The sequence below is a fragment of the Oncorhynchus mykiss genome, chromosome 15 (genome assembly GCF_057628025.1).
Source record: "Oncorhynchus mykiss isolate SJ-2025 chromosome 15, ASM5762802v1, whole genome shotgun sequence".
Lineage (NCBI taxonomy): Eukaryota > Metazoa > Chordata > Actinopteri > Salmoniformes > Salmonidae > Oncorhynchus > Oncorhynchus mykiss.
In genome coordinates this window covers 57,562,501-57,587,500 of record NC_143036.1, presented here as the reverse complement: position 1 = coordinate 57,587,500, position 25,000 = coordinate 57,562,501, and the positions used below count along the sequence as shown (strand labels likewise).

The 25,000-nt window shown below is 46.3% G+C and overlaps 1 protein-coding gene across 2 annotated transcripts in view; it reads right to left on the bottom strand.

The window, feature by feature from the left end:
• LOC110490323 (transmembrane O-mannosyltransferase targeting cadherins 1) overlaps positions 1-25,000 on the bottom strand; it is a 108,957-nt gene that overhangs the window by 47,206 nt on the left and 36,751 nt on the right. The window contains exons 5-8 of one of the 2 annotated variants that reach the window (XM_036944636.2): positions 19,277-19,358; positions 18,971-19,074; positions 11,407-11,596; positions 2,466-2,587 (exon numbers count right to left, since the gene is read on the bottom strand). In XM_036944636.2, the coding sequence (XP_036800531.1) occupies positions 2,466-2,587; positions 11,407-11,596; positions 18,971-19,074; positions 19,277-19,358 (498 nt within the window). The remainder of the gene's footprint in view (positions 1-2,465; positions 2,588-11,406; positions 11,597-18,970; positions 19,075-19,276; positions 19,359-25,000) is intronic. The other variant, XM_090200449.1, reaches the window with a different exon arrangement.

Genomic DNA, 25,000 nt, shown 5'->3' with positions numbered 1-25,000 from the left:
TGTCTGGACTACATTTAGATGGAAGTGTAAACCCTGTGCACAGCCATGTGTCTGGACTACATTTAGCCTAACAGGTAACACACTGCAGGAAGAGGAAGAGATGAGGGGTCTCTCTTTAGCACCGTCTCATGTTCCCTTTAAATCAATCCCAGCATGCCCTCTGCCTCGTTGACAAGTATCCCACTGCGCTGGTTAGTACACTGAGGCTGTAATAAGACACACATACTGTACTATACATATACCTGCATGAGATGATACAACACATACACATTGAAAAACGGTTGCATGTTTTCTGTTTGACCCTGCCCTGACCATAGAGAGCCCTCTGGGTTCTCTATGGTGTTTTAGGTCAGGGCGTGATGAGGGGGGTTTCTAGCGTTTTTATGTCTATGTTGGTGTAAGTATGGTTCCCAATTGGAGGCAGCTGATGATCGTTGCCTCTAATTGGGGATCATAGTTAGTGTGGTCCGTTTCCCACCTGCTCTCTCTCTCTCTCTCTATTGATATTTTGTTTAGTGCCTAGGTGTGCTACGAATGGCACGTTCAATTGTTCTTTGTGTTGTTTAAGTTTCACATAAATGAAGAATGTGGAACTCTACTCACGCTGCGCCTTGGTCCACTCATTTCGACCAACGTGACACATTGATGTTTATGGTTAGGTACATTCGTGCAACGATTGTGCTTTTTTCGCAAATGCGCTTTTGTTAAATCATCCACCGTTTGGCAAAGTTGTCTGTCCTTTGTTAGGAAGAAATGGTCTTCACACGGTTCGCAAAGAGCCAGGCGGCACTAACTGCTGCATATACCCTGACTCTGTTGCACAGAACGCAAGAGAAGTGACACCATTTCCCTAGTTAAAATAAATCCATGTTAGCAGGCAATATTAACAAAATATGCAGGTTTAAAAATATATACTTGTGTATTGATTTTAAGAAAGGCTTTGATGTTAATGGTTAGGTACACATTGGTGCAACGACAGTGCTTTTTTCGCAAATGCGCTTGTTAAATCACCCGTTTGGCGAAGTAGGCTGTGATTCAGTGATAAATTAACAGGCACCGCATCGATTATATGCAACGCAGGACAAGCTAGATGAACTAGTAATATCATCAACAATGTGTAGTTAACTAGTGAATATGTTAAGATTGATTGTTTTTTATAAGATACGTTTAATGCTAGCTAGCACCTTACCTTGGCTCCTTGCTACACTCGCATAACAGGTAGTCAGCCTGCCACGCAGTCTCCTCGTGGAGTGCAATGTAATCGGCCGTGATCGGTGTCCGAAAATGCCGATTACCGATTGTTATGAAAACTTGAAATCAACCCTAATTAATCGGCCATTCCGATTAATCGGTCGACCTCTAGTCTGTGTGTGTGTCTATGTGTGTGTGTGTGCCTGTGTGTGCGCGTGCATGCATGTGCAGGGGCCACTACGGCCATGATAATCTTACACGCAAACGCACACACGCACACGCACACGCATACACACACACACACACACACACACACACACACACACACACACAGGGACCGGATTAGCAGAAAGAGATGGGGGTAGGCCGTGAGACAGGGAAATTGAAAATGGAAAGTTGAGAGAGTGAGAGAGGAAGAGAAGAAAGAGAGAGAGAGCATTGACAGACAAACAGAATATGATTTTCTTATAAGATATCAGCATCAGGAAAAATAAATAGAAAAATATTATCTGGGAAGCCCTTGGAAGCACTGAAGGAGGAAGGAGCCCTTAGAATGATGCAAGGCAGCGGGAAAGAACAGACAGATGGAGAAAGCAGAGAGAGTAAAGGAGAGAGAGAGCACTTCATAGGAATCCACTACAAGGATGTACCAGAGGCCCTTGACTGAAGTGTGAAGCACAGCAGAAAATAACCTTGTGTGTGTGTGTGTGTGTGTGTGTGTGTGTGTGCGATCCTCTCTCCATATGTTCAATCACTCACTCGTACACACTCTTGTAAACTACTGCACACATAAACACACTACGGCTGTCCCCAACTAAAAAATATCTCGGTCGACCGAGAGTCGTCTGTTCCTGGTTGAAATTTTAAAAGTGTATTTTTAAATACATCAACTATATGTAGGCCACTGAGCTCGTCTGATGCTTTAAGCACTGTGAGTAAAAATGAAGACACACAAAGTACTAAAAAGAGGGAGCCAGAGATCAATGTAGCCTAAACAGAAGGGAAAAGATCTGGTGCTTCCGCTGCTTGCTGTTTCTGGTCTTTGCAAACAATCGACCAGTCGACTAAAGGGGGTCAGCCCTAAAACACACACACACACAAATTCAGTAAGGGCAACCAAGCTAGTCTACACACTACTGCACACAGGAGAATTACACCAGCTCTCTAATTACAAACCATTCAAGCCCAGAGAGGTTTAGAATTAGGAAGACACACACAACATACACATTACCTACAATAACACACACACACACACACACACACACACAACCCACCTGGGCATGTAGAGGACCCTCTCTGCCACCACGAAGCCCACCCTGAAGAAGAGGTTACTGGCAGGGATGAAGGGAAAGACCAGGAACAACACCCCCAGCAACACCTCCCTATTCTCCAACCTCTACAGAGAGACAGAGACAGAGGGGGGGGGGGGGGGGGTGCATGGAGAGTGAGAGGGGGGGGAGATGCATGGAGAGGGGGAGGGAAAGAGAGATAGAGGGAGAGAAAGCAAGAGGTGAGAGGTTAGCCCATCCATAGGAAAACCAGAACCTGCAATTCCCACATTTAATCATCTGTCGCCTTCATGTTGTTTGCAGTAGCACACATGCTGTCCAGTGTTTGAATACATGTCCAGCATGCCCATTTCAAACAGCAGTATATCAATGGCAATCATTACACATGTCACGCCCAGTTACTGAGCATATCTGACTGATGCTCTGACATATCGAAGCTGACTGAGTAGACCATTTAGACCCATGAAATTAAAAACAGTTCCTTCATTTTAAATCAACTCTAACCGATTCATTTTTAATAAGAGTGAAAAATCCCTCTGTATTTTTCCATTCTGAACATAGCCGGCGCAGTTGTTAGAACAAACAGAAGCTAATTGGTCTAATGACTGTGCCCTCAGTAATGGCGTTGATTCCCTCGTTAAATTACTGTTCCAAAGCCGCTGCGTCTTGATTAAGCCGCCGGTCCAATCCACGCCCCATTCTCCTGCCGACCACCTAATCACACCGCGGGACGTACTCTACAGCATGAGAACATAGATAGGATCACACACTAGTCAACGACAGACCTACAGACACACACGCGGTAGACACACACACATGGAAGCACACACACACCGGGGGGCTAGATATTATGCCATAGATAGGATCATACAGTCATTAAAAGATGCACACACACTCTCCCTCATTCAACCTTGCTGCTCTAAGCAGTGTGATCCCATACACTAGGCAGTGGAGTGGACCAGTGGATGAACGGGGGAGGTTAGGTTGTTGATAGTATCTCTCCATGTGTCATTGCTTCCCTGTATGTCATTCCAACACAGCCCCTTCAGGGGACATCCTTTCTGCATTCTCTCTCTCTCTCTTTGCATTCTCTCTCTCTCTTTGCATTCTCTCTCTCTCTCTCTGCATTCTCTCCAACACAGCCCCTTCAGGGGACATCCTTTCTGCATTCTCTCTCTCTCTGCATTCTCTCTCTCTCTCTGCATTCTCTCTCTCTCTCTGTATTCTCTCTCTCTGCATTCTTTCTCTCTCATCATTCTCTCTCTGCATTCTCTCTCTCTCTGCATTCTCTCTCTCTCTGCATTCTCTCTCTCCCTCTGCATTCTCTCTCTCTGCATTCTCTCTCTCTGCATTCTTTCTCTCTGCATTCTCTCTCTCCCTCTGCATTCTCTCTCTCTGCATTCTCTCTCTCTGCATTCTCTCTCTCTCTGCATTCTCTCTCTCTCTCTCTCTGCATTCTCTCTCTCTCTCTGCATTATCTCTCTCCGTCTGCATTCTCTCTCTCCCTCTGCATTCTCTCTCTCCCTCTGCATTCTCTCTCTCTCTGCATTTTCTCTCTCTCTGCATTCTCTCTCTCTCTGCATTCTCTCTCTCTACATTCTCTCTCTCTCTCTGCATTCTCTCTCTCTGCATTCTCTCTCTCTCTCTGCATTCTCTCTCTCTCTCTGCATTCTCTCTCTCTCTCTGCATTCTCTCTCTCTCTGCATTCTCTCTCTCTCTGCATTCTCGCTCTCTCTGCATTCTCTCTCTCTACATTCTCTCTCTCCATCTGCATTCTCTCTCTCCCTCTGCATTCTCTCTCTCCCTCTGCATTCTCTCTCTCTCTCTGCATTCTCTCTCTCTCTCTGCATTCTCTCTCTCTCTCTGCATTCTCTCTCTCTCTGCATTCTCTCTCTCTCTGCATTCTCTCTCCCTCTGCATTCTCTCTGTCATTCTGCATTCTCTCTCTCTGCATTCTCTCTCCCCCTCTGCATTCTCTCTCCCTCTGCATTCTCTCTCCATCTGCATTCTCTCTCCCTCTGCATTCTCTCCCTCTGCATTCTCTCCCTCTGCATTCTCTCTCTCTGCATTCTCTCTCTCTGCATTCTCTCTCTCTCTGCATTCTCTCTCTCTCTCTCTGCATTCTCTCTCTCTCTGCATTCTCTCTCTCTGCATTCTCTCTCTCTCTGCATTCTCTCCCCCCTCTGCATTCTCTCTCCCTCTGCATTCTCTCTCCCTCTGCATTCTCTGTCTCTGCATTCTCTCTCTCCCTCTGCATTCTCTCTCTCCCTCTGCATTCTCGACCCCTCTGCATTCTCTCTCCCTCTGTATTCTCTCTCTCTGCATTCTCTCTCTCTGCATTCTCTCTCTCTCTGCATTCTCTCTCTCTCTGCATTCTCTCCCACCCTCTCTGCATTCAATTCAATTCAATTCAATTCAAGGGTGTCACACCCTGACCATAGTTTACCTTGTATGCTTCTATGTTTTGTTTGGTCAGGGTGTGATCTGAGTCGGCATTCTATGTTACATGTCTAGTTTGTCTATTTCTATGTTTGGCCTGATATGGTTCTCAATCAGAGGCAGGTGTTAGTCATTGTCTCTGATTGGGAACCATATTTAGGTAGCCTGTTTGGTGTTGGGTTTTGTGGGTGATTGTTCCTGTCTATGTTAGTGGCTTGTGTCAGCACAGGTCTCATTTGTAGCTTCACGGTCGTCATTGGTTTATTGTTTTTGTATAGTGTGTTGCAGTGTTCAGTGTTTTCTTGATTAAAATTCACTATGAACACATACCACGCCGCATTTTGGTCCTCTGATCCTTCTCGCCTCTCCTCTTCAGTAGAAGAGGAGGAAGACCGTGACAAAGGGGCTTTATTGACATGGGAAACATATGTTAACATTGCCAAAGCAAGTGAAGTAGATAATATACACAAGTGAAATAAACAATAAAAATGTACAGTAAATATTACACATACAGACGTTTTAAAACAATAAAGACATTACAAATGTCATATTATATACAGTGGGATGAACAAGTATTTGATACACTGCCGATTTTTCAGGTTTTCCTACTTACAAAGCATGTAGAGGTCTGTCATTTTTATCATAGGTACACTTCAACTGTGAGAGACGGAATCTAAAACAAAAATCCAGAAAATCACATTGTATGATTTTTAAGTAATTAATTTGCATTTTATTGCATGACATAAGTATTTGATACATCAGAAAAGCAGAACTTAATATTTGGTACAGAAACCTTTGTTTGCAATTACAGAGATCATACGTTTCCTGTAGTTCTTGACCAGGTTTGCACACACTGCAGCAGGGATTTTGGCCCACTCCTCCATACAGACCTTCTCCAGATCCTTCAGGTTTCGGGGCTGTCGCTGGGCAATACGGACTTTCAGCTCCCTCCAAAGATGTTCTATTGGGTTCAGGTCTGGAGACTGGCTAGGACACTCCAGGACCTTGAGACGCTTCTTACTCCTCACTCCTTAGTTTCGGGTCGTTGTCATGCTGGAAGACCCAGCCACGACCCATCTTCAATGCTCTTACTGAGGGAAGGAGGTTGTTGGCCAAGATCTCGCGATACATGGCCCCATCCATCCTCCCCTCAATACGGTGCAGTCGTCCTGTCCCCTTTGCAGAAAAGCATCCCCACTCATCCTTCTTCTTCCTCCAAACACTGCGAGTGGAGTTTAGACCAAAAAGCTCTATTTTTGTCTCATCAAACCACATGACCTTCTCCCACTTCTCCTCTGGATCATCCAGATGGTCATTGGCAAACTTCAGACGGGCCTGGACATGCACTGGCTTGAGCAGGGGGATCTTGCGTGCGCTGCAGGATTTTAATCCATGACTGCATTGTGTGTTACTAATGGTTTTATTTGACACTGTGGTCCCAGTTCTCTTCAGGTCATTGACCAGGTCCTGCTGTGTAGATCTGGGCTGATCCCTCACCTGCCTCATGATCATTGATGCCCCACGAGGTGAGATCTTGCATGGAGCCCCAGACCAAGGGTGATTGACCGTCATCTTGAACTTCTTCCATTTTCTAATAATTGCGCCAACAGTTGTTGCCTTCTCACCAAGCTGCTTGCCTATTGTCATGTAGCCCATCACAGCCTTGTGCAGGTCTACAATTTTATCCCTGATGTCCTTACACCCTCTCTGGTCTTGGCCATTGTGGAGAGGTTGGAGTCTGTTTGAATGAGTGTGTGGACAGGTGTCTTTTTTACAGGTAACGAGTTCAAAAAGGTGCAGTTAATACAGGTAATGAGTGGAGAACAGGAGGGCTTCTTAAAGAAAAACTAACAGGCCTGTGAGAGCTGGAATTCTTATTGGTTGGTTGGTTGATCAAATACTTATGTCATTCAATAAAATGCTAATTAATTACTTAAAAATCTGTGTGATTTTCTGGATTTTTGTTTTAGATTCCGTCTCTCACAGTTGAAGTGTACCTATGATAAAAATTACAGACCTCTACATGCTTTGTAAGTAGGAAAACCTGCAAAATCGGCAGTGTATCAAATACTTGTTCTCCCCACTGTATATATACAGTGTTGTAACAATGTACAAATGGTTAAAGTACACAAGGGAAAATAAATAAGCATTCTCTCTCTCCCACCCTCTCTGCATTCTCTCCCTCTCTCTGCATTCTTTCTCTCTCTCTCTCTGCACTCTCTCTCTACTCTCTCTCTTCCTCTTGTCTGTCCTTTGCTCTCTATCCTCCAATCTCGGCATTCTCTCTCTCTCTCTCATCTAACCCTCCTCCTCCTCCTCCTCTTCTTTCTTTTCTCGCTGTCCGTCTGAACTCTGCTGTAGAAGAGCGCAATGTCTCAACTGCTTCTCCGTTACCATGGAGACGGCAGCAGGCGCCTGTACAACGTCTGTCACAATTTGTCAGGCGGTGATACAGCTGCTTTAACCTTGCAGACAAACTTCCGCCCTCCACCCTCCTCCTCTCTATCATCTGTTCGTCTCCTCTCTCTCATCCGCCCTGTCAATCTCTCCATCTCTTTTCCACTCATCTCCTCAGTCCTCTACTCTCTTGTCAACTCTTTCCTTTCCATTCTAAATGTCCTCTAGTTTCCTGTCACTCCTCTCTCTATTCCTCCTCTCTTTTCACTCCACTCCTCTCTTCTCCTCTGTCTTTTCACTCTACTCTCTCTTCTCCTCCTCTCCTCTTTTCTTCCCTTTCCACCATCCCTCCTTTCCTCTCTCCTGCTCTCTCATCCCCGGGTATAGAGGAATACTCTGTGCTACAGCCTAGTGCTCCAGGTGACTATATTGGGTGGTCAGGAACATGGCATCCCTCCCAGATCAGACCCCTCTGGTTCTGGCCTCACATCCGTTAGTCCTTCCCAGTAGAATCCTTCAGAACTGGCCGACTGACATATGTCCCACTCCACACACACTCACCAGCCGTGCCAGGCCAACAGATGGCTAGGCAGTATACACACACACACACACACACACACACACACTCCCGCCTGCCCGCCCGCCCACAGACAGACAGACAGACAGACAGACAGGCAGACAGACAGATAGACAGACAGACAGACAGACAGAGATAATGGGATCCGACCATTCATTTCGAACAGTAAATAGAGCAAATAAACCAACCCTCTCACGAGCAAATAGAGCAAATAAACCAACCCTCTCACGCGCAAATAGAGCAAATAAACCAACCCTCTCACGAGCAAATAGAGCAAATAAACCAACCCTCTCTCGTATTTGTTCCTCTCAAGCTTTCCCTGCCCTCTCTCGTATTTGTTCCTCTCAGGCTTTCCCTGCCCTCTCTCGTACTTGTTCTTCTCAGGCTTTCCCTGCCCTCTCTCGTATTTGTTCCTCTCAGGCTTTCCCTGCCCTCTCTCGTACTTGTTCTTCTCAGACTTTCCCTGCCCTCTCTCGTATTTGTTCCTCTCAGGCTTTCCCTGCCCTCTCTCGTACTTGTTCTTCTCAGGCTTTCCCTGCCCTCTCACGTACGTGTTCCTCTCAGGCTTTCCCTGCCCTCTCTCGTACTTGTTCTTCTCAGGCTTTCCCTGCCCTCTCTCGTACTTGTTCTTCTCAGGCTTTCCCTGCCCTCTCTCGTACTTGTTCCTCTCAGGCTTTCCCTGCCCTCTCTCGTACTTGTTCCTCTCAGGCTTTCCCTGACCTCTCTCGTACTTGTTCCTCTCAGGCTTTCCCTGACCTCTCTCGTACTTGTTCCTCTCAGGCATCCCTGCCCTCTCTCGTACTTGTTCCTCTCAGGCTTTCCCTGCCCTCTCTCGTACTTGTTCCTCTCAGGCATTCTGCTTGAGGTGGTTGTGGGTGATGATACAGACAGTTCTCTCTAGGGGAGGTCATAGGGGTTACAGAGGCAAGTCACACAGATGACATTGTGTGACACTATGGGACATCTCCCAGGGGCCTTTGTAGCATGTCGGGAGTGTGGCGGGAGAGAGGGAGAGAGCGAGAGAGCGAGAGCCAAAGAGACAGGCAGAGAGCGAGGAAGGGAGAAAGCCATTAGACTCATCATTTATCAATAACCTAGCCGCACGCAAACCTCAGCAAAACAGACCGAGCAAAGTGATGTCAGAGAGCGAGAGACAGGGGAGAGAGGGGGAAAGAGAAGATTGAAACAGGGAGAGAATGACAAAGAAAGCAGTAAAGAAAGAGACAGGTGTGAGAAAGATGGAATTGCTATTGATGCGAATCCTCCATCATGGTAGGACTCGCCTCTCATCAGAAGGTAAATGAATCCTCCATCATGGTAGGACTCACCTCTCATCAGAAGGTAAATTAATCCTCCATCATGGTAGGACTCACCTCTCATCAGAAGGTAAATGAATCCTCCATCATGGTAGGACTCACCTCTCATCAGAAGGTAAATGAATCCTCCATCATGGTAGGACTCACCTCTCATCAGAAGGTAAATGAATCCTCCATCATGGTAGGACTCACCTCTCATCAGAAGGTAAATGAATCCTCCATCATGGTAGGACTCGCCTCTCATCAGAAGGTAAATGAATCCTCCATCATGGTAGGACTCGCCTCTCATCAGAAGGTAAATGAATCCTCCATCATGGTAGGACTCGCCTCTCATCAGAAGGTAAATGAATCCTCCATCATGGTAGGACTCGCCTCTCATCAGAAGGTAAATGAATCCTCCATCATGGTAGGACTCGCCTCTCATCAGAAGGTAAATTACACTGTGCTGCACATTACTTTACATCTCTCTCTTTCTCTGTCTCGAAATAAAGCCATCGAATCGGTGATAACCTGTCTTCACAACCAATAACACTAACCAGCCTAATGAGTTTACCCCTGTCTGATTAGTGCACAGCAGAATACCACTGCTGTATTGTAGAGTATGAGTCAGCTTCTCCTACAGTAATCCTGTACCCACCCAGCAGGGGCTGGCCAATTAAATGTTCATCTCATTTCCTCACTCTTTCCTAATAATGGAAAAGTTTTCATGCTCCCTCTTCTTCCGCTTCCTCTGTTTTACTCTCACTCTCTTTCGTACTGCATCTTTCTATCCAGCTTCTCTTCACTTGCATGTGTCTTTTCTCATCTTTCCCTGGCACACGCGCACACACACACACACACACACACACACACACACACACACACACACACACACACACACACACCTGACTCCTTTTCAATACACTTCCTGTTCCCATCACTCACACCTGATCACAGAACTCTGTTTGAGTGGGCTGTTCTGGATGACTGGTGTTGAGGCCATGTTAAGGGTAAAGTTCATTGAGAAAAAGTACTTACAGGAGTATTTAGGGTGAATTGCCTTACTCAAGGGCACATACAGATTTTTTTTTAAAAATCTAGTCAGTTTGGGGATTCGAACCAGCGACCATTCAGTTACTGACCCAACACTAAAGCCACCTGCCGCCTAGTTTCACTTCATCCTCTACAAGAAGATCAGCGTATTGAGAAAAGTTACCTCCCAAACTACAGGAAGAGAACAAGAGCTCTCACAATTCTTTCAGCTTGAAACAATTATTCCGATGCAAACTACGGGTAGGACAAGCAGGGTGAAGAGATCAATTTCACAAATGCCATTCGGTGTTGACAGCTGGCAGTAGCAGGCGAGACATCTCTCACTCTGTCTGAGTGGGATGGGGACCAAAGACTCAAAGTCTACTCAATAACGAAGAACGATGCAGTGCACACACTTCTCACACATAATAAGCCTCCTTCTCTAAACACTGCCTGTCACCACGGCAACGCAGAGAAAGTGTGTACTGTATGTTCATGGCATGGGTCGGGCAAATAGCCCGAGAGTGTGGTGTGATTGGAAGGCGAGAGTTTTCATAGCATAGTGTCTATGTTTAGGAACCTGTGAGTATCAATGTGTGAAAGCAAGCCCAGTTCAGAAACCCCTAGCCGCCAACGTAGACTTCCAAGTACTAGACAGATAGAATCAATACGCTGAGTGGACAAAACATTCGGAACATTATACTCTTTCCACATAGACTGACCAGGTGAATCCAGGTGAAAGCTATGATCCCTTATTGATGTCACTTGTTAAATCCACTTCCATCAGTGTAGATGAAGGTGAAGAGACAGGTTAAAGAAGGATTTTTGAAGCCTTGAGACAATTGAAACATGGATTGTGTATGTGAGCCATTCAGAGGATGAATGACAAAATATTTAAGTGCCTTTGAACGGGGTATGGTAGTAGGTGCCAGGTGCACCAGTTTGTGTCAACAACTGCAACGCTGATGGGTTTTTCACACTCAACTGTTTCCCGTGTGTATCAAGAATGGTCCACCACTCAAAGGACATCCAGTCAACTTGACACAACTGTGGGAAGCATTGGAGTCAACATGGGCCAGCAACCCTGTGGAACGCTTTCAACACCTTGTAGAGTCCATGCCCCGACAAAACTGAGGCTGTTCTGAGGGGCTGTTCTGAAGGCACCTAATCTCCATGTCCATCTCACCTGTAGCGACATGACACAGTGCAGACAGAGGGCGACCATGACCACTCCCAGCAGCAGGGCGGCGACGTTGCGCATGTCCCACAGTGACTCCACCAGGGGTATACTGCCCACCTGCCAGTCATAACACAGCACCGCGGGAGACAGCAGCAGCCACGCGTTGAACGCCAACAGGTAGCAGTAGGTCAGGAACCTAGAGGGAGAAGACAAGAGAACAGGAAAGAACAGAGAGAAATAGACAGAGAGAGAGGGTTCAAATGTTAACTATTGGTCACATTCGTGCATTACATTTACAGGAACTTTAATCACACTGTATTCAATCACACTATGTTGTTGACTGCAAACAGCCATGAAAGAACATCCTGTTCCTGTTCCTGTTCTGTTGGTCATCATGTCCTCCGTGAGTTTAGATATGGGGTTGTGTCCCAAATGGAACTCTATTCCCTCTGGCGCACTACTGTTGATCAGAGCTCTATGGGCCCTGGTCAAAAAGTAGTGCACTACAAAGGCCATATGGTGCCATTTGGGACGCAGGAGTCCGAGCGGCTGTGCTATTGATTCTGTCACACTAGGGGAGCTACCTGAGACCATTACATGGCCAAGGACAGAAAGAGAGGAAAGAGAGGTCTGCTTCACTGAGCAGGAGAGAGACACCAGAGGGAGCAGGGGAAAGTGAAAGGATTGGTGGCTGAGAGAGGAAAACGAGTAATGAAAGAAAACAGAGAGAGGGGAGCGTGAAGCGATAGAGGACACACACACATAGCCACACACACACTGCTAAATCACTAAATGAGTCTCCATTACAGTCAATGGCTGCCCCTTATCATTTAGAACAGATAAGCTGGCTCCTCTATAGAAATGGAAAGGCTTTTAGCTCCAGTCTGAGTGGGTGGCCGTTCCTCTACTCAAGGACTAACTGGAACAACAAACACAGGGCTGTAAGGAACGGTTCTGTATGAACTGCTCTGTAGCTGAAGCTCTGACTGGAGATGAGTTAGTGAGTCCGGTGTTTGGGATGGTGAACTGTAAGACAAAACTCTTCAAATGGGCACACAGTCGATGTGACTTGAAGTGAAATGAAACTTTGATTTGACAAGACTGCTTCAGTGCATTGATAAAAATGAATCCTAACACCCGCTTATGTGCAGAAACACGCACACGCGCACACACACAGACACGCACACACACACGCACACACACAGATTAAATTATCCCACTACCCACAACCCCCCTCTCTCCCCACTAAGCACAACATGCACAGCCTTTCCTAACAGAGAGGAGAAGACAGGGCAGGGAGAAGTAAGGGAGGGGGAAAAGGGAGAGAGGAAAGTGATGCATGGGATGAGAAAAAGAGAAAGAAAAGGAAAGAGAAAGAAAATGATACACCACACTTTCTGGTTTTTTTTTATCTGACACAGCGGTTGCATTAAGGAGAGGAATATCTATATTTCCATGTCTAACAATTGTATTTTCATCAACATTTATAATGAGTATTTCTGTAAAATAATGTGGCTCTCTGCAATATCTATTTGGAACGCGCCAATGTATACTGAGATTTATTTTTTAAATGTGAACTTTATCAAACAAAACATACATGTATTGTGTAACATGAAGTCCTATGAGTGTCATCTGATGAAGATCATCAAAGGTTAGTGATTCATTTTATCTCTATTTGTTCTTTTTGTGACTCCTCTCTTTGGCTGGAAAAATGGCTGTGTCTTTCTGTGACTTGGTGGTCACCTAACATAATCGTTTGTGGTGCTTTCGCTGTAAAGCCTATTTGAAATCGGAAACTGTGGTGGGATTAACAACAACATTACCTTTAAAACGGTATAAGACACGTGTATGTTTGAGGAAATTTAATTATGAGATTTCTGTTGTTTTGAATTTGGCGCCCTGCACTTTCACTGGCTGTTGTAATATCGATTCCGTTAACGGGATTGCAGCCCTAAGAAGTTCAGCCTTTAAGGCTCACATAGTCATGATGTGAGGAGAGCACTCCACACAACTCAGTGCAGAGGACACTGACACACCAGATAGACAAATACCTTGAAATACAGACACACACACACACACACACGCACACAAATACAGTCACTCACACACAGGCATGTTCAGCGGGAAGCAATAGAGGACACACATGCACGCATGTATAATCATGCGCACGCGTAAGGAAACATGCACACACACACACTAACAAAAACACACTAACAAACACCCTTAGCCAGCTCTGCTAAATCACTAAATGAGTCTCCATTACAGTCAATGGCTGCCCCTTATCATTTAGAACAGATAAGCTGGCTCCTCTATAGAAATGGAAAGGCTTTTAGCTCCAGTCTGAGTGGGTGGCCGTTCCTCTACTCAAGGACTAACTGGAACAACAAACACAGGGCTGTAAGGAACGGTTCTGTATGAACTGCTCTGTAGCTGAAGCTCTGACTGGAGATGAGTTAGTGAGTCCGGTGTTTGGGATGGTGAACTGTAAGACAAAACTCTTCAAATGGGCACACAGTCGATGTGACTTGAAGTGAAATGAAACTTTGATTTGACAAGACTGCTTCAGTGCATTGATAAAAATGAATCTTAACACCCACACAAACGCTTATGTGCAGAAACACACACACTCACGCACGCAACCAGCAGGGCAATTGCACGTGTGTTTTTCTGCATCCAAATGGCACCCAGCCCTATCTCTGGTCAGAAGTGCATGAGAACATGAGAACACTGTGACACCCTATCAGCATTCTCCTCCCACTCAGAAGAGCAGCAGTTTCAGAGATCTGCATAGATTACACATTGATTCTCTCTCTGCAGCAAAACAGGCTTTCCCATAGAATAGAATAGATAGGGAAAGTCAATTCTCCACTGATTTGGACAGGCGGGTTCAGATCGCCTGTTGATTTGAGAGGGGACGCAGGGGGAATATGAACTGCTGGTGTATCATCGATTTATGGAGGAACATCTAACGCCGGGGGACGGCATGAAGTGATCTATTGACAGATTCACCTAACCTAGTGCTATAGTAGATTGAGGGGGAAATCCCTATTGAATAAGAGGCCAGATATGTGCAATGGATGTACAGAATTAAAACATTCTCTTTCTGTTTTTGCCACCCAGTCAGGCTGGCTATTGGAGAGGAAGACATACAGATAGGCATAGACAGAGAGACAGGCACAAGCATGAACAAACATGAGTGCACACACGCGCACACACACACGCGCACACACACGCGCGCACTCCTCCAGACTTGGCGACTGACAGAGCCAGAGAGTTAAACATGGAGGAGAGTATGCTCACCAACTGCCATGATCAGACTGGAACGGGACATAGATTCAAATCCCCCACCGCCCACAACCCCCTCTCTCTCCACTAAGCACAACATGCACAGCCTTTCCTAACAGAGAGGAGAAGACAGGGCAGGGAGAAGTGAGGGAGGGGGAAAAGGGAGAGGAAAATGATGCATGGATGAGAAAAAGAGAAAGAAAACGAGAGGGAGTGAAAAAGAGAAAGCACTCCAGAAAGAGAGAGAGACAGGCAGAAGAGTTAGGGAGAGGGAGTGAAAGAGAGAGGGAGTAAAAGAGAGAGGGAGTGAAAGAGAGAGACAGGCAGAAGAGTTAGGAAGAGAAAATGAGAGAGAGAGGGAGTGAAAGAGAGAGGGAGTAAAAGAGAGAGGGAGTGAAAGAGAGAGAGACAGGCAGAAGAGTTAGGAAGAGAAAATGAGAGAGAGAGGGAGTGAAAGAGAGAGGGAGTAAAAGAGAGGGAGCATAATCAAGAAAAAGAGAGAGAGAAAGTGAGAGAAACAGCCATCAAAAGAGAGAGACATTGAGACAGAGAGAAAGAATAATGGAGAAAATGAATAGCAGTTGCTGACAGGTAGGTGATGGGAGGTTAGAGGACTGTAGCTGTGTCTCCTCTGTCTCCTGTGTTCCAGCATGTTCTCCCTGATCAAGAGTCCTGAATTCAGGTGTCAAACCACCCAGCTTAACAGCCTTAAAGGCTCACACAGTCATGATGTGAGGAGAGCACTCCACACCACTCAGCGCAGAGGACACTGACACACCAGATACCTTGAAATACACACACACACACACACACACACACACACACACACACACACACACACACACACACACACACACACACACACACACACACACACACACACACATGCTCACGGGAAAACACACACACACACACAGGTAAATACATGCAAACACACACACACACACACAGGTAAATACATGCAAACACACACACAGAGAAAAAGGCAATCACAGACAATGGCACTTGATGTTTAATGGATTAGAATGTGTTGCAGTATGACACTTTCTCAAAATCCTTCAGTATTGAATTTGATGTACACACTCAACTAGACAATCACACACACACACACACACACACACACACACAACTAGACAATAACACACAAACACACCTAACCTTTATGAGAAACGAGAGAGGAATAGCAAATGCTAAATCAACAGAAATGTCACTGGTCTGCAACATGGTCAGTTGAAGATAAAAACTCCAAAGCACGCCCACACACACTCACTCACACACGCACACACACACACACACGCACACACGCACACGGTGCCATTAACCAGGCTGGGCTAGACTGTTGCATATCATTCATATAGTAAACAGCTACTTCTCCAGTCACCAGCAGTTGATCAATCAGTAATATAAACGCTGTAACTGTAGCAGTCCGCTTGTTTATTCAAATAAATCACTTAAGCACCTACACACACACACACACACACACACACACACACACACACACACACACACACACACACACACACACACACACTAGATTAATGACAGAAGTGAAGCCGCTACGATGAATTATAAATGGCTTGTCAGAGAACCGCTGACATGATGGATAATCACTACTGCATCACTACAGATGGAGAGGGAATGAGTAAACACAGACACCACACACCAAGGACACGATACACACTCTTCACGCACACACACACTACACACTACACACACACACACACACACACACACTTCTCATACACACATATCCATAACTGACTGATTGTCAGTAACAAAAGGACAAACACACTCTTCAAGGTTAGTCTCAATCGTCAGTATGCACTACGAGACGCATCTCTTCATTAAAACATAACGGTGAACACTGACTGATGGATAGATAGACAGCAAATAGATAGCTGGCTGGATGGAACGGTTTTTAACACTAAGACTGACATTCTCCTTTCTCAATGACAAGAGCATCCTTGAGACAGTGCCAGGAAGGAAGAAGGGAAGGAGGGAAAGAAAGACTGAGTGTAGGGTATGAAGAGATTTAGGAAGTACATTTCCCAGGTGGCCTTGCAAGAGCTAATGACAGATTATCTGTTGCCCGACGACAGCTACAGTGTCTGCCACTGCAGATAGGGACCAGAGCGCTACTGCTCAAACACTCTTGAGGCCTACAACAATGGAGCAGGCCCTGAAGCCTGGGGAGGCTAACCCAGGGAGGGAGGCTGTTGTTTGGGTCTATTTGTGGGTCCATTTATGTTCATACTCTTTGATACAACTTTTAATATGGTGGTTACATGTAGCAGGAAATATGACTGAATATGACTGATTTCAATACAGTATCTTAGCATTTTAGCATTGAAATTGATTTAACACTTTTTTTTCACCTTTATTTAACCAGGTAGGCTAGTTGAGAACAAGTTCTCATTTGCAACTGCGACCTGGCCAAGATAAAGCAAAGCAGTGTGACACAGACAACAACACAGAGTTACACATGGAGTAAACAATAAACATACAATAACACAATAAACAAGTCAATGACACAGTAGAAAAAAAGAAAGTCTATATACAGTGTGTGCAAAAGGCATGAGGAGGTAGGCAATAAATAGGCCATAAGAGCGAATAATTACAATTTAGCAGATTAACACTGGAGTGATAAATGAGCAGATGATGATGTGCAAGTAGAAATACTGGTGTGCAAAAGAGCAGAAAAGTAAATAAAATAAAAACAGTATGGGGATGAGGTAGGTAGATTGGGTGGGCTATTTACAGATGGACTATGTACAGCTGCAGCGATCGGTCAGCTGCTCAGATAGTTGATGTTTAAAGTTGGTGAGGGAAATGAAAATCTCCAACTTCAGCGATTTTTGCAATTCGTTCCAGTCACTGGCAGCAGAGAACTGGAAGGAAAGGCGGCCAAATGAGGTGTGGGCTTTGGGGATGATCACTGAGATATACCTGCTGGAACGTGTGCGACGGGTGGGTGTTGTCATCGTGACCAGTGAACTGAGATAAGGCGGAGCTTTACCTAGCATAGACTTATAGATGACCTGGAGCCAGTGGGTCTGGCAATGAATATGTAGCGAGGGCCAGTCGACTAGAGCATACAGGTCACAGTGGTGGGTTGTTATAAGGGGCTTTGGTAACAAACCGGATGGCACTGTGATAGACTGCATCCATTTTGCTGAGTAGAGTGTTGGAAGCTATTTTGTAAATGACATCGCCGAAGTCGAGGATCGGTAGGATAGTCAGTTTTACGATGGTCAGTTTGGAGGCGTGAGTGAAAGAGGCTTTGTTGCGAAATAGAAATAGCGACATCATTGATATATACAGAGAAAAGAGTCCCGAGAATTGATCCCTGTGGTACCCCCATAGAGACTGCCAGAGGTCCGGACAACATGCCCTCCGATTTGACACACTGAACTCTGTCTGCAAAGTAGTTGGTGAACCAGGCGAGGCAGTCATTAGAAAAACCAAGGCTATTGAGTCTGCCGATAGGTATAGGGTGATTGACAGTCGAAAGCCTTGGACAGGTCAATGAAGACGGCTTGACAGTACTGTCTTTTATCTATGGCGGTTATGATATTGTTTAGTACCTTGAGCATGGCTGAGGTGCACCCGAGACCAGCTCGGAAGCCGGATTGCACAGCGGAGAAGGTACGGTGGGATTCGAAATGGTCAGTGATCTGTTTATTAACTTGGCTTTCAAAGATTTTAGAAAGGCAGGGCAGGATGGATATAGGTCTGTAACAGTTTGGGTCTAGGGTGTCACCCCCTTTGATGAGGGGGATGACCGCGGCAGCTTTCCAATCTTTAGGGATCTCGGACGATACGAAAGAGCGGTTGAACAGGCTGGTAATAGGGGTTGCAACAATGGCAGCGGATAGTTTTAGAAAGAAAGGGTCCAGATTGTCTAGCCCAGCTGATATGTATGGGTCCAGGTTTTGCAGCTCTTTCAGAACATCTGCTGTTACCTAGCCTCAGTGCAGTGGGCAGCTGGGACGAGGTGCTCTTGTTCTCCATGCACTTTACAGTGTCCAAAAACTTTTGGGAGTTAGTGCTAAAGGAAGAGAACTTCTGCTTGAAAAAGTTAGCCTTTGCTTTCCTGGCTGACTGCGTGTATTGGTTCCTGACTTCCCTGAACAGTTGCATACGGTGGGGACTATTTGATGCTATTGCAGTCCGCCACAGGATGTTTTTGTGCTGATCAAGGGCAGTCTGGTCTGGAGTGAACCAAGGGCTAAATCAGCAGAGACTGATAAAAGAAATACATGTCTGTGATAGGGCTAGGAATAACCTGGTGAGCAGGTGAGGAGAGAAGGAGGCTGGGTTGTCCTGCTCAGAGAAGAGAGGCATGGAGCCACCCATCAGCCACAGCCTGAAGGACATGATGACCGCCACCTACAGGAGGGAGGAGTGAACAGCAGGACATTACCATGCAACCGGTGCTTTAACATTCAACTTATACAATGTTAACTGGACCGAACATAACATCAAACTTTTGCTTTAACCTACACATCCTTCAACATGATTACTATACCAAACAGATGTGTACTGAGATAACGACATAGTCTTAGTTGTAATGGTTGTGGTTGATACTCACATAGAGAGAGACGGCACAGGCTCGTTTGAGGAAGGGGACGGAGATTCTGAGAAGATCCTTCATCTTAGAGCCGGAGAGGTGCCTGGAACGCAACAACCCAGAGAGATGAAAGGTCAGAGAACGGACCTATAGTATTTGAGTCCGAGGACAGACACATGGACTTGAATCCTCCCCCAGGGTTAATGGCATGTTTAGTCTCATCGGTTCTCTTGTTCACCATTCCACCTGTACACTCACTAATACCATTGAGACTCCATAATGGGGGATAGAGGAGAGGAGAGGAAAGGAAAGCAGGGAGGTGGAGATAAGAAAGGGGAAGAGTATGAAGTGTCTTATATAACAGAGGTGCACAGACAGAGAACAGGGGAGAGCAAGACAAGGGGAGAGAAAGAAGAGGATAAATCGGCAGAGCCAGATAAAAGACAGAAGTGAGAATATCTGCCAGAGCAAGTCCATGTGGTACGAGAGAGAGGGAGTCTGGAACTCTGGTGTCTGTCTAATGCTGCAGAGACATTAGAACGAGAGGAGGAGAGTTTAAAAGAACAAACCAACTGTAAACGAGTGTCATTATCTAGTCACGATGTGTGTGCAAGCCTGTGCTATGTTGTGAGGTGCATTCTAAAAATCCCACAGTCACTGAGGCAGCGAGCAAGTGAGAGCGAGAGAGAGAGAGTGAGACAGAGAGAGAGAGAGAGAGAGGGAGAGAGAGAGAGAGAGAGAGAGAGAGAGAGAGAGAGAGAGAGAGAGAGAAAAGAGAGAGAGCAGGGAAAGCGGAGAGAGAGAGAGAGAGAGAGAGAGAGAGAGAGAGAGAGACAGAGAGAGAGAGAGAGAGAGAGACAGAGACAGAGACAGAGAAAAGAGAGAGAGCAGGGAAAAGAGAGAGAGCAGGGAAAGCGGGGAGAGAGAGAGAGAGAGAGAGCGAGAGAGAGAGCGAGAGAGAGACAGAGACAGAGACAGAGAAAAGAGAGAGAGCAGGGAAAAGAGAGAGAGCAGGGAAAGCGGGAGAGAAAGGGGGCAAGAGATTCCGGGATTGACGCTCACACCGACAGAATTCCCGAGCACGGAATGTAAAGAGACATGTCGACCTTGAGAAACATTACGGATTTGAGCTGCGCTGAAGACAGATTTCACGCTGTGTAGAGGAATGAGATGTAACAAACAAACACACACACACACACAGAGACAGGTATTGTTGCATTCTCAGACCTGGGCCTCTTACACTCCCCAAAGGCCTGATGGGCGAGACGTCGCCACGCATCCACACAACAGGATGTTAATGTGTCATGACAACTGTGACCGTGGTTTCAGGGAGGAATGAATGAAGAAGCAGAGGGAGGGGGTTCATTTGGGCGTGGAGCGGAGAGACATTGAGATGTGGTTGATTGTTCAAGAGTAGAGTTGGAGCTAGGAGTCACCGTCCTATAGTGATGCAGTCTGTGTGTGTGTGTGTGTGTGTGTGTGTATTGCCTGTCTTAGACATTATACACCAGGTATCAGTTACACACCATGGAAACATAGACAGACAACACACACACGTCTGTGTTGTTTGCAGCAAAGGGAGAGAGCCCAACCTGCACATGCCCCCCCCCCTGAGTTCTGCTTTCCACACCCAGCAAAAATAAACGAGTTATGCCTCTCCGTGTGTGTGTGTGTGTGTGTGTGTGTGTGTGTGTGTGTGTGTGTGTGTGTGTGTGTGTGTGTGTGTGTGTGTGTGTATAAGGGAGTGTAAGCATGCAGCATTCATGGTTGATGAAGTGTGTGTGTTGGATTGGCTGGCACACTCCTTCTCAGGGGCGACAGGGCAAACCGGTCTCCAGCGTCTGCCTCACACCTCAGGTCACACCTCAGGTCACACCTCAGGTCACACCTCAGGTCACACCTCAGGTCACACCTCAGGTCACACCTAAGGTCTACTCTGGGTCAAAAGGGCCATAGGGACTTCTGTTCCTGCGATGTGATGGGTGATGTAATGTGAAGGGCTGCTCACACAGCTACAGTGGAGTAGAGGCCAATACAGGCAGGTCGCATCATGCAATGTGTGTGTGTGTGTATTCATCTCTTGGTAGCCCTTCCCTGTGTCTGCTACCAAATGTCTGCCCCACCCCATCCCATTCCTTCACTACAGAGAGTGGTTCCTGCCCCCCCCCCCCCCCCCCCCCCTCATCCTCTATGGGGTCCCTCCACTGTCTACAGAAACACAATCATCTACCAGGCTATTCTCCTCAAGTGGGGAATAGATAATCATCCCAGAACACAAACACAATAGAACAGGAGACCAGTGAAACTGTAGAAGGTCATCTGATTGGGCCCGGATGCAGTGCTGTAGTAGCCTCTGTAATACATCTGAACACACCATCTCCCTGTGTCTGTTCAGCACAGATGCACACACACACACTCACTCACTCACGACAGACAGACACAAAAGGATGACAGGCACACACACACACACACAATCACACAGATGACAGACACACACACACACACACACACACACACACACACACTATCACACACACACACACACACACTCATGACAGGCACTCACACACACACACAAGGATGACAAGCACACACACACACACTCATGACAGGCACACAGACACACACTATCACACACACATACAGATGACAGGCACTCACACACACACACAAGGATGACAAGCACACACAAGGATGACAGGCACACACACACTCATGACAGGCACACACACACACACACTATCACACACACACACACACACACACACAGATGACAGGCACACACACACACACACACACATACACACACACACACACTCATGACAAGCACTCACACACACACACAAGGATGACAAGCACACACACACACGAATGACAGGCACACACACACACTATCACACACACACACACACACACACACACACACACACACACACACACACACACACACACACACAGATGACAGGCACTCACACACACACACAAGGATGACAAGCACACACACACAAGGATGACAGGCACACACACACACACACTCATGACAGGCACACACACACACACTATCACACACACACACAGATGACAGGCACACACACACACACAAACACACACACTCATGACAGGCACTCACACACACACACACAAGGATGACAAGGACACACACACACACGAATGACAGGCACACACACACAGAGAGAGATGCATACACACAGAATGTTTTACACACTTGATTATTTAACACACACAGAAAAAGGGCTCTGTCCCTGGTCTGGTGACACTGGCAGACACAGACTAGGTGCTATTTGTACAGCAGTCATGCTCCATCTCTGTCCCTGCTGCTTCTCTGTGTTGAGTAAATTATGTGTTCTTTGCTTCCTTATCGCACGACGCTGAGTTCAAACAGAAAGGGAGATCAGAGGCTGGGCGCTACGGCAACCACCCCCGCTGGGCGCAACCCACAGCGTTCATTTATGCCCACGGTTTATTAACTGGACAGTGAGACAGGAAGTACCGTATGGTGAGAAGACGTTTTGGAGGAGACAGGAAAGACAATGTCATGCAATGTTAGGTCTTGTATCAATGGTGTGAGGTAAGGCATGGTCATACCAGTGTTTGGTAACCTGACAGTCAACTAGACTCCTCAATGTAACTTAGGAGTGTACTTCAAGGAGTTGAGGAAAAATACAGGCAGATGGATAGGGAGTACACAAACACACACTATAAAATAGCTTTGGAGTGAAACACACACTAAACACACACTACATAATAGCTTTGGAGTGAAACACACACACACACACACACACACACACACACACACACACACACACACACACACACACTATAAAACCACCACACACTACAAAATAGCTTTGGAGTGAAGGAGGAACAGAATGTGATAGGGCAGAGAAGAAGGAGTGTGTGAAACACATACACACAGACGCAATCTCACACACCCAAGAGACCACTTTTATCCTTCAAGAAAGGGATAGCACTAAACTACAGCAAAGTGGTGTGGTTTGTCTGCTGAATCACTGAACAGACTATCCTGAAGGGAGGAAGAGAGGAGGAAAGGAGGAGACGGGGATTGGAGAAGTGGGGACAGTTATACGAGATCATTTAAATCCATGATGAATGTTTCCTTTGTTCAAATCCTGCAGGAGGTATCCTGCCAAACAATCTCCTCTGTTGCCGTTGCTTTAAAACACACTCGTTATGTGATTCGGTCAGGGTTTTCCCCCCATGTTCATTAAGTCATAATCAAGATTAGGTTGCAGGGCTTTGAGAGCAGTGAAGCACGGAAATAACTGCAGCAGTACCCAAAACAACACTCATCCCCCTGCTAGATAGGGTCAAAGTCTGAATTATATAATCCCCAAGAGAAAGATTAGGATTGGGCATCCTTACAGAAATACAAAATTGAGTGTGTGTGTGTGTGTGTGTGTGTGTGTGTGTGTGTGTGTGTGTGTGTGTGTGTGTGTGTGTGTGTGTGTGTGTGTGTGTGTGTGTGTGTGTGTGTGTGTGTGTGTGTGTGTGTGTGTGACATGAGGTCTGCCATAGGCTTGACTGCCAATGCTGACCAGTCATTTATCATACACAGAGAAACACACACACACACACCTTTTTGCTTACCTATCAACTCTGCACAGACCTTTTAACGAGACCCAGAGGCGTATCAGTAGAAGTGTAGAGGGGCATCTCTACCATATTAGAACACATCTCTCCCATATTCCCTCAGTTTAGCCTCAATCTCACAATCAGCCTGTTTACTGAGAAACTTCTTGCTTTGCTGTTTTTTTAATCACTCCAGTTCCTCACAGGGGCTGGAACTGAATGCTGTAGGGGAACTAAATTGAGAGGGTAGAGTGGTTACCTAACCCCCCCCCCCCCACACACACACACACACACACACACACACACACAACTACCCACGTGCACACACACACAGATCCGATTCATAACAGTACACTTAGCGCTCTACTGCTAATCAGTTCCATTGACCAATCAGCATACATTCAGAGCTAGCTTGCTAAACTGAAATTAACACAGCTTAGTGACAAAAGGCCCTCATGACAAAAGGCCCACAGCCCCAAATCACGCAAGACCAGGAAATGGGTTCTGCTCTGCTGAGCCTGCTGCTTCATGCTCATCAGGACAGTGGGCTGCATTTTGGCTCCGATTTAGGCAGTTTCCTCCCAGTGAGGAGGTTCTGTCATACGGAGAAGTGTGGACAGTTACTATGTGCTCCATCGTGTAGCTGCAGGACTCTACCTCATTAGTAAGGCTCCATGTGTGGGTGAGTGTGGGAGGGAACCTGAAAGGGGTATTGTAGTTTGGTCGTAGGCTTGCCCAGGTAATTGGCATTGGTGGTTGCGTATGAGAGAGGTTTTGTGTATCTTTGTGTATGCACAGTAGTGTGTGAGGGTGTTAGTGCGGATAAACCTCTGCTTGCCGGGGAGGTATTGTTCCAGCTACAGTGTGTGTGTGTGTGTGTGTGTGTGTGTGTGTGTGTGTGTGTGTGTGTGTGTGTGTGTGTGTGTGTGTGTGTGTGTGTGTGTGTGTGTGTGTGTGTGTGTGTGTGTGTGTGTGTGTGTGTGTGTGTGTGTGTTTCTGTTCCCTGGGCTGTGTGAGGCAGTATAACAACGACAGCCCATCACAGCTGTGAGATAATAGGCAGGGGGAAGAGTGCAGGGACACATTTACCAATTCCCTTCACCTCGATGACCCTGGGATTTAAAAACAAAACGC